The sequence below is a fragment of the Raphanus sativus genome, unplaced genomic scaffold (genome assembly GCF_000801105.2).
Source record: "Raphanus sativus cultivar WK10039 unplaced genomic scaffold, ASM80110v3 Scaffold2945, whole genome shotgun sequence".
Lineage (NCBI taxonomy): Eukaryota > Viridiplantae > Streptophyta > Magnoliopsida > Brassicales > Brassicaceae > Raphanus > Raphanus sativus.
Window position 1 is genome coordinate 1 of NW_026618252.1, and position 13,050 is coordinate 13,050.

Sequence of the window (13,050 nt, forward strand, 5' to 3'; positions counted from 1 at the left end):
GACATCTAGCAACATCTTATTATCTAAATCATCAATAATTATTAAAACTTTCATGCACTTTAGCCTCTCTCTCACGGCACCTAAGTTATTTATCTTCATGCCCTCTTTGTTCAAAATTTCCAAGAGAAAATTCTGTTGCATATGCAACTTCATATTGTAGTCATCCGGATTGGCTTTACTATAAATTTCTAAAGTCTTGGACATGAAAGCTCTGTCTAAGAAAACACTACCTTGGAAGTGACGAGAGAGTCGACTATACAGAGCTCTTGCAATTGTTGTCTTGCCAATTCCACAGGGACCCCAAATCCCAACCATAATCACTTCCTCAGATTCCAATTGCAGCAATGAACTCATCTCCGAGATATGATCTTGAATCCCGACACAGTCATCAAAATCCTTTGTCAGAGTTAAATTCAGTTTGCACAAAACATCACTGGCGATTGCTTCAATCATTGCTGCTTCATTATCCCTATCAAAAAAAAAAGGAAAAAAAAAAGAAGAAAAAAAAAGAGCACATTACCAAGAATGTAATTAAAATAATTAACAATAATTTAAGATGCATAAATCATTACCAGTTCAGAGAATGAAATCCTAAAGTGTTTGCTACGTCGGTCAAAGCTTTCATGCCAAAGTTGTTTCTCATGTTCTGTTTTGTGTGATAAAAATCTTCTCAAAGGCATTCTCCAAAGTGTCATGTTAATGTAAGATAAGCAAGCTACGCTATGTAGAACACACAGTAGTACAGGGTTATTCAATTCCAAGAAATACGACTATATTTATTCTTTCAAAAGCTCTTACACGTTCTTCTTAAAAGCAATAAATCAAACAAGCTCAAGACAAACCTCGACTTGTTTGCTAGTCAACTCGTTCAGAGATCTAAGACAGACTCTGAACCACCTAAGCTCTTAACCCCTAGATGCTTTGCTTCTCCTTCTTAGGACGTACAAAACTCTCTATTGCTAAAAGCTCTCCCTGTGTGTTAACCGGCAACACAGTGCCAAACACTTCCTTTTATATATCTTTGAGGAAGCCCTAGATCTAATCTATCTACCCAATGGAAACTTTCCATTTCTTCTACTTCAGCGAATAAGCCAATCTTCCTTTTCTCTTTAGATCAATTGCTTCTTCTTCAAGTCTTCCTTTAATGTTCCTCTTCATTAAATCTTCTTTTAATGCGTCGGTCTTGATACGTGCTTCTCATGATCCACCTCTCTGATGTAGTAGTTCATGTCACACTTCATGAACTACTTCAGCTCTGCTATAGCATCGTCTTCCCATACACCTTCAATCTCCCCCTTTTTAATTCGTCGTCTCACAAGTACCTGAGATAGAAGACAAGAACCAACCACACGCAACAGCACTAGTACATATGTCTAAACGTTAATTCAACCAACTCAAGACAATTAAGAACACACTTATATTATCCTAAAAAAAAAACGGGTTCAAGCAAATTAATACATAATATCAAAAGATAGCATATGCAAATGCTCCCCCATAATCTTAGTCAGTCTGAAAACGTGAATAACAAAGAATTGCAACAAGTGGTGCAATTGAAATAACATAGACATAAAAAACAAAGCAACAGAACATAGCTCCCCCACAATCTTGGTCTTCTACATCCTAGTCTTCTTCTTCTCCCCCTGCTTGTGAGCACACGGATTAAAAACACCAAAAAAATACCTCACATATTCATAAGGATAGGGATACTAACCTGCTACAGCGCTCTGAAGATCCTGAACTATCTCAGCTAGTGCTTGAAGAGCTCGCGTTGTATCCTGCAGTGCCACTTGTAAATCAACACGGCTGAGTGGTCCTTGAGGGATGGCAACTGATCCAAGTTCATACAGGGATACACGACGTGGTGCAGTTCTGGAGCTTGGTGTAGCAGGTCGTGGAGCAGGAATCGGAGCAGGAGATGCCTGACGAGTTGTCCTTGCAGAGCTTCTCTTTGGTTCAGCTTTAGCTGATCCCTTTCCTTTCGCTAGTCTCTGCTCATAGATCTCGCCCACTCGTTTATCCTTCTTGTAGAGAACCGTACGTTGGAGCTTGTCACTGGGATAAGAGGGGACCGCCTGCTGACTTTGAAGAAGTGCCATGATTAAGCGAGGGAAGATCAACCAGCGGGCATCATTGACTTGAATCACTCCAAGATTAAGAATCTGTCTGAACATCATCTTCCCCAAATCAACACGGACTCCATGAGCCATCTTGTAGATCAGCCTTGCTCTCTCAAGTGAGACATATGTCTTGTGAGTCGAGGGAATCCAGTTGTATGCAGCTATGATCATCAAGGCACCGTAGCATGGAGTAAGATCTGCTGTAGTGAGACCATCCCATTCTGTCTTTGTATCTCCAGTGATGAATGAAGCCAACTCAGTTACCGAGATATCATCCAACGTTGCGGCTTCCTCCTCTTCTTCCTCAGTAAGTGGTTCCCAATCTATGGCATTATTGATGTGCGCAGGTGAGAACTTGTACTCTTGTCCTCTCACAGAGACAACTACTTCATCAACATCCGCTTCAGCTTTAGTCCTCGGCAGACCTGCATAGAACTCAGCTACAACTTGCTCAACATATACTGCAAGATTCGAGACAGTTGATTCCATAGATCCTTTCTTGATAACGGCCAAGTAACCCCACTGATCAGCTTCCTTCATATCTACCGAACGCTCAGCAAGTACTTTACGCTTAAGGAACTGATCATACCTTTTCTTGATGAGAGGAGACATTGGTTCAGCACTTTTGTCACCAGACCTTCTCGATCTCAGCTGAGGCGAGGCTCCTGCTTCCTTAGCCAAATATGGAGACTTGGCTGCATCTTCTGGTGTGAGAAACTGAGATTGAGTTGGTGTACTAGACTCCCCTGTCTTTCTCTGTTTTGCGGAACGCAACCCTAATCTCTTCAGCACCCGTTTCTTCCTCCTTTCCTTCTGGGAAGCTTCATCTGATTCAGAACCCACAGTAACAGCATCATCCTTGGGTTCATCGTCCACTTTCTTGGCTGAATCAGACTCAGCTTCACTTAGCTCCTTCTCAACTTCAATGATCGCCAGAGGTAGAGCAGATTCATCCTTTTCTTCTGGTGATTTAGCAGTGACCGGAACATCTTGAATGGCAGCACCAGTGGATCCGATTTGCGGTTGCGGATCTGCTTCAGGAACCTTCACAGATGGCTCCTCTCCAAGACCTGGAGTCCTTTCATCGCTCTCCTCTGAAGGGGCTTTCTCATTAGCGGTATTGAATGAGTCAAGCTCCTCGGTGACCTCAGGGAGTGCATCGGAGACGGGCATATCGTTTCTCGGTGGAGGCGATTCAGGTTCGCCATCAGCGAGTAACCTTCGACTTCCTTCAGCCTCTGCATGCTTTTCTTCCTTGGATGATTCGGCTTGTTGAGCTGATTTCTTTCCTTTCCCCATGATAGATGTCAGTTTCTGTGTGAGAATCGTGTGAGAGGTGAAGAGAGGCTGCGAGATTGAGCTTCTTAAGCACGATGGAGATTTTCTAGGGCTTGTTCCCCACTACTTCCCTTAACGGAATAAAACTGAATCAACTTTTTCTGATATTGCAGATCTGGTCCCTGACTTTTTATCCTCTCCTTTGCATGCCTACAACATTTTAATTTCTCTCATCCAAACACACAAACATTAGGCACATTCGTGAATTATTAATGTATCATCAGACTTTCAAGATAGTAATAAAACACAAGTCACAACTCACAATTGGCTGAATCAAGATTACTATAAAGCATTAGATCAATTCAGTTCAGTTACCATTTGTGTGAAGTGCTTCACGAGTTGCCTCAGTGCGTGATTCAAGCTGCACATATAACTCTTCCTAGATCTTATATTCTGGTGCAGCCGATTGTCTTTTTATGGCTAGCTTTCACATTGATATGCCTTCATCAATGCTGCCGGTTTTCATTCTTTATTCTCGTGCTGTGAAACCCCTGTTGTTTCCCATCATGAATCTATCAAAATTTTTTTTTTTTATTTTCTGAGCATCTTTCTGTATCATTGCTGGCTCTTTTTATTGAGAGGGGGGGGGGCCACAGATTGACGTGAAACCTGTACCATTACAACATTGACGGCATATCAAGCAGCTCTTTTCCACAGCGTTCTCGGGTTCCAAAACCAATCTGAATCATATGTACATCCCGAATCAGCACCTGCACTATTCTCTGCACAACTTGACTCAACAATCAAGATTACACACACCAATTGCATTTCTTAATGTGATAAATCGATTAAATTCAAGAGATTTAGTGAATATATCAGCCAACTGCAAATCAGTAACTACATGTTCGATTACTACCTGATTGTCTTCAACTAATTCTCTGATGAAGTGGTGCCTTATGTCAATGTGCTTCGTCCTTGAATGTTGGACCGGATTCCTCGAGATATCAATTGCACTTTTGTTGTCACAATACACAAGAAAGGGACCCGATTGCATTCCATAATCAGCTGACATCTGCTTCATCCAGATAAGTTGTGAGCAACAGCTACCCATGGCAATATATTCTGCTTCCGCCGTAGAGAGTGATACAGAGTTCTGCTTCTTGCTCAGCCACGAGATAAGATTGTTTCCAAGAAAGAAACATCCTCCACTGGTACTCTTTCTATCATCAGCACATCCTGCCCAATCAGCATCACAGTATCCCACCAAGTTCTTGTTGGAATTCTTCGAGTAATACACGCCCAAGCTCTCTGTTCCTTTGACGTACTTGATGATCCTCTTAACTGCATTCAGGTGTGATACCTTTGGCTTAGCTTGATATCGTGCACACACACCGACACTGAATGACAAATCCGGTCGACTCGCAGTTAAGTACAATAGACTGCCAATCATCCCTCGATAGAGCTTGACATCCACATCTTCTCCTGCTTCATCTCGTGCCAGCTTCAGTGATGTACTCATGGGTGTCTTAGACACTTTGGAGTTCTCCATACCAAATCGCTTTACCAAACTGTTAGCGTATGCACTCTGAGATATGAAGACACCTTTCTCTGACTGAGACACTTGAAGTCCAAGAAAGTACTTCAGTTCACCACACATGCTCATCTCAAACTCTTGAGTCATATTCTGAACAAACTCATCCACCAGCTTCTGTGACGTGCCTCCAAAGATAATGTCATCCACATAGATTTGAACAATGATTATCTCTTTTCCAACTTCCTTGAAGAACAGCGTCTTGTCTATACTCCCTCTGATGTACTCCGCTTCTAACAGAAACCTTGTGAGTCGTTCATACCATGCACGCGGTGCTTGCTTCAACCCATATAGTGCTTTCTTCAGTCGGTACACATAATCATGATGCACTGGGTCCTCAAATCCCTTTGGCTGCTCAACATAGACTTCCTCCTGAAGGACTCCATTGAGGAAAGCACTTTTCACATCCATTTGATGCACTTTGAAGTTCAGAATGCACGCCATTCCCAGAAATAACCGAATGGATTCCAATCTTGCAACTGGGGCAAAGGTTTCTTCAAAGTCTACTCCTTCAATCTGTGAGTATCCTTGAGCTACAAGCCTTGCCTTGTTACGAACTACTTCTCCATGCTCATCAGTCTTGTTCTTGAAGATCCATTTAGTGCCAACCACGTTTACTCCTTTAGGTCTAGCAACCAGTTCCCACACATCGTTCCTGGTGAATTGCTCAAGTTCTTCCTCCATCGCGACAATCCAATATTCATCACGTAGTGCTTCAGTGTGTGTCTTAGGTTCTATTGATGAAACGAAACATGCGAACTGCACCATTTCTTTAAAGTTGATCACCTTTCCACGCGTTTTTCGTCCTTCTTCAATTCCTCCAATCACATCAGACTTCGAATGATTGCGATGAACTTGCTGAATCACTGGTTGCGGTACTGTATCTGAGATCGGACCTTCCTCAATGACTTCAGTCGCAGCTATGGATGATCCACCTTCTTCCTCTTCATCTGATCCCATGTCATCACCTACAACCACAGACAAATCATCAAATACAACATTAACTGATTCTTTAATTGATTCTGTCCGTTTGTTGTAGACTCGGTATGCTGAACTAGACTGTGCATAACCCAGAAAAAATCCTTCATCACTTCTTGAGTCAAACTTCCCAAGGTAGTCCTTGTCATTCAGTATGTAGCACCTGCATCCAAAAACATGAAAGTAACTAAGATTAGGAGTTTTGCCTGTCCACATCTCATATGGTGTCTTTGTTGTCCCTTTTCTGACATACACACGGTTGATTGTGTAACACGCCGTGCTGAGTGCTTCAGCCCAGAACCTCTTGGCTATCTTGTTACCATGGAGCATTGCTCTTCCCATTTCCTGTAGAGTTCTATTCTTTCGTTCAACCACTCCATTTTGCTGAGGTGTCCAAGGTGCTGCAAACTGGTGAGCTATTCCTCTTGATTCAAGAAAGGTAGTCATGGCTTCATTCTCGAATTCTCCTCCATGATCACTGCGTATCTTCTTGATTCCTCCCTTTTCATTTATGTGTTGAAGCGCCCAGATTTTGAAACTTTCAGACACTTCTGACTTTTCCCTGAGAAAACGAACCCAAGTGAACCTGGTGTAGTCATCCACTAGTACAAACACGTACTTCTTTCCTCCGATACTCTCGGTTTGCATAGGACCCATGAGATCCATGTGAACTAGATCCAATGGTGCCTTTGCCTGAACATCTGGTACCTTTTTGTGTTGTATCTTGACTTGCTTTCCCTCATTGCATGCACCACACACAATCTTGTCATCGATCTTGAGTTTGGGTACTCCTCGAACCAAGTCGTTGCACACTAGATTCGTTAGATTCCTGAAGTTCATATGTCCCAAACGTCTGTGCCATAGATCAATATTCCCTTGAGCTGACAAGCACTTAACCTTCTTTTCCCACATGTAGCAGTTATTGCCAGATCTCACACCTTGTAGTACTGTTACACCATGTTGGTTTATGGCACGACAATCAATTGCTGAGAAGCACACCGTAAGTCCGTCATCACACAGTTGACTCACGCTGATCAGATTAGCCTTTAATCCTTTGACAAAGTAGACATTCACCAATTTAGGTACTTCTGAGTTACACGTTGTACCTTTGCCTTGAATGACACCACATCCTCCATCTCCAAAGGTTACCTTTCCTCCTTTTACTTTTGACACTTTGTCTAGATACTCAATGTTTCCTGTCATGTGTCTAGAGCATCCACTGTCGAAGTACCATGGTTCCTCAGATTCAGAATCACTTGACACTCGCGCCATGTTACATCGTATGGTGCTTCTCGGCTCAGTCACTATCTTAGGATACAAGTCGGTTTTCTTCATCCAGCCTCGAGAAGTCTTCCCTATTCTCCAAAACTTGTGTTGTCTCCATACTTGTTTGACCCGTTCCAGATACTTGTAGCAATATCTCTTGTAATGACCAAACTTCCCACAGAAGAAACATCCACTTATCTGAGCTGGAGTAGTTTGTGTCTTAGCTTCTTCAGCATGCGCAAAACCTCCAGACACAAAGCGTGTTGTACCTGTTGAGCTATTCTGTCTTCCAGTGTAACCAAGTCCCATCAATGAGTTTTCAGTTCTTCCACTGCTCAGAATCTTGTCAAGTTGCTTGGTTCCCGTGAGCATCTTAATCTTCCGATATTGCTGATCTAATTCAGCTTGAAGATCAGCTGCTCTCTTTCTTTCAGCCAGTAGTTCTTCTCTGAGCTCGTCCGCTTGCTTAGACAGGACCAATTTTTCTTTAATCAGATTCACACTTTCCTTAGCCAACTCAGCTTCTCTGTTGAGGTCATCCTTCAACACTTGTACTTCAACTTCCAGTCGTGCCTTCTCTTTAGCCAATGCCAAATTCTCTGTTCCCAGCTTCACTAGTGTCTCTCGAACTTCCTTGTAGCTTTCATCTAAGTCATTTTCTTGCTCAGCCTCACTCTCAGATCCTGAGTCACACTCCACGATTCCTAGAAACGCCACAAAGTTGTTCACTTCCTCTTCACTTTCGCTGTCGGACTCGCTGTCATTGATTCCTATCATGGATTTTTCTGGCTTTCTCCTACCATCCGACTCGCACTCAGCTTGAGTGTGTCCATATCCCTTGCAGTTATGACACTGAATCTCTCTTCTTTTCACTGTGGGACACTCAGTTCGAAAGTGACCATACCCCTTGCATTCATAGCACTTAGCATCATTCTTCCTGTAGTTCTTCTCTGGCTCAGACGTCTTCCTACCTTGGCTAAACTTCTTCTGCCCATTCTCCACTTTTCGTAGAGCTCTATCAAACCTTCTGACCAGGAGACTCACAGGGTCGTTATCATCCATAGGCTCCTTTTCAACTGATGCAAGCGCAATTCCTTTTTCCTTCATTCCACCAGACACACTAGCTACTTCCATCTCATGAGCTTGTAACATTCCAACCACTTCATCAAATGTCATCTCGTCAGTGTTACAGGAGACGGTCATAGCTGCTTTGTATGCCATGAACTTAGACGGCAGACACCTCAGGAACTTCTTCACAAGTTTCTTCTCTTTGTATTTCTTCCCAAGTGTAAGTGCTTCTTGTGCTAGTGAGCTAATCTTTGAGCTGAAATCTCCAACAGATTCATTATCCTCCATCTTGAGCTCTTCAAATCTTGTTGCAAGCATATCCTTTCTAGAACTCTGAACCTTTGAGGTTCCTTCAAAATGCTTCTGCAGAATATCCCATGCATCCTTTGCTGCCTCGCATCCTTGAATTAGTTCAAACTGCTTCCTTGCTACACTGCAATGTATGACAGTTAGTGCACGAGCATTGAACTTAGCCATCTTGTTCTCATCATCAGTCCAGAGCTCCTCCAGTTTTGGAACGTCTGTTCCATCCTCGGCTCTTGCAACAGGTGATTTCCAACCAGATTCCACAGCCTTCCACGCCAATGGGTCAATACCCTTGATTGTAGCCTTCATGCGCGCCTTCCAGAATCCATAGTTTCCTACTTCAAGGATCACCTTGGAACTTATCACCAACTCGCGATAGCTATCCATCTTACTCCGCAGGATCTACCTGTTTAAATAAACAAAGCACAGATACCTGCTCTGATACCAATTGTTAATGTAAGATAAACAAGCTACGCTATGTAGAACACACAGTAGTACAGGGTTATTCAATTCCAAGAAATACGACTATATTTATTCTTTCAAAAGCTCTTACACGTTCTTCTTAAAAGCAATAAATCAAACAAGCTCAAGACAAACCTCGACTTGTTTGCTAGTCAACTCGTTCAGAGATCTAAGACAGACTCTGAACCACCTAAGCTCTTAACCCCTAGATGCTTTGCTTCTCCTTCTTAGGACGTACAAAAACTCTCTATTGCTAAAAGCTCTCCCTGTGTGTTAACCGGCAACACATTGCCAACGCTTCCTTTATATATCTTTCAGGAAGCCCTAGATCTAATCTATCTACCCAATGGAAACTTTCCATTTCTTCTACTTCAGCGAATAAGCCAATCTTCCTTTTCTTTTTAGATCGATTGCTTCTTCTTCAAGTCTTCCTTTAATGTCCCTCTTCATTAAATCTTCTTTTAATGCATCGGTCTTGATACGTGCTTCTCACGAACCACCTCTCTGATGTAGTAGTTCATGTCACTCTTCATGAACTACTTCAGCTCTGCTACATCATCGTCTTCCCATACACCTTCAGTACACCCTCAGAAATAAGCAGACCCAGGTAAGCCGTAACTTAAAAGACGACTACGAATATGGCATGCGTGAGTTAAACTCCAAGCTGCTCCACAACGATAGCAAAAATGAAATCGACACCTGGTTAGAAACCATAACCAATTAACATGATAATATTAGCTTTTTAATCAAACTATAGATTTATACTATGATTATAAAAATACTAACCTGCAACGCATATGTATACAACCATCGATTTTCTCAACGTAGAATTTGCAACTAGGACACCTCCTCCACTGCTTATTTTTAGCCATCTGAATCAACATAGCATCTTCTACATCGCTATTCTTCTTCTTCTTCCTCGCGTTCCCACTTCTCTGAAACTCCTCACACCGCATCCCCGCATGCCACGTAGCCTTACACTGAGCGCAGAACAGTCTGTGACAAGACGGACACTCCGTCTCCCTCACTTCATCACCTTGTTCATCATCGTCCACCACCATCATCGCCGAGCAGTCTTCGAATGGACAGTACACTTTCTCCGACGACAGAATCAACGACTCGCACAAGGATTTGTCCCAGCGCTCGAACACGTCCCCTGGGATTATATCTCGACATGTGTAAGGCTCTAGAAGTCTCGCGCAGTCCACGTCAGGGCACTTGATCATGGCTATGTTCTCTTCTATCATGGTCGTCACGTAACGTGCGGTGCACTCGGTGCAGTAGTGATGAGTGCAACCAGTGGTTCCTCGGAAGATGTCGGTGGGAGACTTTTCATCCATGCAGATCATACATAACGTTTTAGATGGTTCGGCGGGTTTGTTATCGGGTTTTATCTTCGGTTCTTCTTGATTAATACGAGTGGCGATGTGGCTATGGAGTTGGTGATAATGGTTAGCCTCGGAGGTTGATGAGACCGAGGAAGAAGACAGAGCTTCTTGGAGATGGAGATCCCAAGCATAGGGTTGGTAGACTTCGTCGACGTAATTGTACAACGCAGGGTTATAGTGATAATCTTCCATCCTTGTGCGTGATGATGATGACGATGATGATGAAGAGAAGCATGTTCCCATATCTTACTCTTCAGTTTTTTTTCTTTTTTTTTTGCTTTGTGTTGAGTTTGATTTAGGTGTGCATTCATGTTAAATTATGGCATATATTGGAAGATAGATTGTTGCATTGAATTAGCTGAATGAAACTTTTCCTCTTTCTTAAAAATGACTTTCTTATTTACGAACAAATATATAGATAATAATAGTATATATTGACATTATTGCATATATATGTCAACATTACTTTTTTATACATATATACCATTTTCTTGTTGATGAGAATACAGTATATGTTAATTCTACAAATTATAAATCAGAGAACATCTTTAGCCATTTCAAAACGGCTTTGCTCATTGTGTTGGCAGGTAACTTTACGCAAAAGCATGGTTCACTTTCATCCATTGCCAGAGTTCCCTATCAAAGCGCAAGCTGTGTCTTGTTTCTTCACTAAAACTAGATATTTTGGATTGAGTTTCTAAAAAAATTAAAATTTCACAATTATATACTAATGTTAATGTATATATATATATAATTTTTCTAAGAACCTCAATTATGGATGCTCTGACTAATCATACTCCGATGCGCTTTATACTAATTTACGGAAATTTTGTCGGCACCTTGATGTCTTTAGCATATTGCCATAACTAACCAAATTCTTTTTTTAATTGCCTCGAAATATTATAATTGCCTCCAACTTTCAACTCTTAAACATGTCAATGAAGAAAAGAGAGCTTACACTCACTTTACCGAACCTTTGATCTTACAAGTAACATAAATCAGTTGTACTTTCATTAGCATCATTGATACTAAAAACACGTGGAACTTAAGAAAAAACTCAGCAATTAGTTATCATAACTATTTAATCAAATTTTCTTTTACCTTTATTACAGTTTACGATTAATAAGCCTATGAGTTAAAACAAGTCCGATGATGAAAGAGTGATCAATTTGTGACTGCACCACCATCGTCAAAACATCGTTTCCAAACTCCAAACCTTTCCTCGATTGTTTTCTCTTCACTTCTGCCACAACTCTTCCACAAATGTCCTCGATTTCTAAACTCGAACCTCGAGCTACCATCTTATAATGATATTGTTCATTCTTTCTACACGATCCCGTTAGGACTCTATAAGAAGAATATGAATCTTTACTCGGAACCTGAAAAATATTACTTTTCACTCGAAAATATTCTGAGTTTGTTGTTGAATCAGATGTCCCCGATGGTGATCTATATCCTTCCCAAGTCTTGAATAATCCAAATTTCTACAGAAACACAAAATAATTAGTTTCAAAGTTAATAAATGTGTTAAAAATAATAAAAAATAACTTGCATGAAAAAATAAAACTGGGACGTGTATATATCTACCTGGCTACGTAAGGTAAACAAGAGATGACCATGTAAATCCATGAGGTAAACTTCACGGCAGCTCTTAGAGTTATAATTATCGACACGATAAATTATATCTCCGTTAGAATCAAAGACGGTGCAGCCATTTGTATTGAACACTAACGACTTCATCCAAATCGTGAAACTCTCTTTCTCCGTCGTCAAGTACGGCGAACTTGTTTCTTCTCTGGCGGCGCCGGAGGTTGTACGGTCGGGATGAATCCTCACCATAGTTTCCGCTGGACAGATACGATTCTGCCAAGCTTTTGTTTCGTAAGGTCGTCGATATATATGCATGTAATATATATATCGAGACAATGATAAGATTCTTTTTGTGATTTGTTTTGGTCGACATTAATGGACCGAAACTTGGGTTTATATACTACTACTGATTTGTGGAAATTACTGATCACCTTGTTCGTTTGTGATAAATCTAAGTTTTTTAATCAAAAATAAACTTAATAATTTTCTGCTAGTGTATAGTTATTCAATGTTCAAATAAAGTTGGTCCCATCATTATGTTTGATTTTTTTTTGTTTTGAAAAAGTGCTTTTCTATGTTTGAATCTTCAAAACAAAATTACATCTATTAATTAATTATGCATGTTCTCTCGAGTTAGTTATATAGTTTACTGTTGTCTATATTGATATGTGAAGTACTACAGTATATATATATACATATCGTTGTTGAGGCCTTCTTCCACATGTTTAACGTGAAAATCTAACGACAGCATATCTTTGGAGAAAAAGGAACATCCACATTGCTCAAAATCTTTAAGTGAGTATTTTAGATAAAATACTACAACAAGATTATTTAATTAAATTAATGCTTAAAAAAAATCTAAACCATTTATTCACAAAGACACATTTCATGTACAAATCATATTGATTTTTTTCTATTTTAAGTATTTAGAACACTTTCATTGAAATGTTCCCACAAAAAAAATACTGCCTTTAAATAAAACAGAATAATAAATAAGAAATAAATA

General features: G+C 40.7%; 3 protein-coding genes across 3 annotated transcripts; all 3 read right to left on the bottom strand.

Annotated features, from left to right (window-relative positions):
* Positions 1–1,303: 1,303 nt before the first annotated feature.
* Positions 1,304–3,416, bottom strand: LOC130506156 (uncharacterized). The gene is made up of 2 exons (XM_057000791.1): positions 1,712–3,416; positions 1,304–1,640 (listed from the first exon to the last, which is right to left on the bottom strand). The coding sequence occupies exons 1-2, from the start codon at positions 3,414–3,416 to the stop codon at positions 1,621–1,623; spliced, it is 1,725 nt and encodes a 574-aa protein (XP_056856771.1). The 3' UTR covers positions 1,304–1,620.
* Positions 3,417–9,653: 6,237 nt separating this feature from the next.
* LOC130506157 (E3 ubiquitin-protein ligase RSL1-like) lies at positions 9,654–10,697 on the bottom strand. Its single transcript, XM_057000792.1, has 2 exons — positions 9,853–10,697; positions 9,654–9,765 (listed from the first exon to the last, which is right to left on the bottom strand). Exons 1-2 carry the CDS (start codon positions 10,695–10,697, stop codon positions 9,654–9,656), a joined length of 957 nt encoding a protein of 318 aa, XP_056856772.1.
* Positions 10,698–11,495: 798 nt separating this feature from the next.
* Positions 11,496–12,405, bottom strand: LOC108832351 (protein LURP-one-related 11). Its single transcript, XM_018605841.2, has 2 exons — positions 12,042–12,405; positions 11,496–11,938 (listed from the first exon to the last, which is right to left on the bottom strand). Exons 1-2 carry the CDS (start codon positions 12,357–12,359, stop codon positions 11,561–11,563), a joined length of 696 nt encoding a protein of 231 aa, XP_018461343.2. The 5' UTR covers positions 12,360–12,405; the 3' UTR covers positions 11,496–11,560.
* Positions 12,406–13,050: the final 645 nt, after the last annotated feature.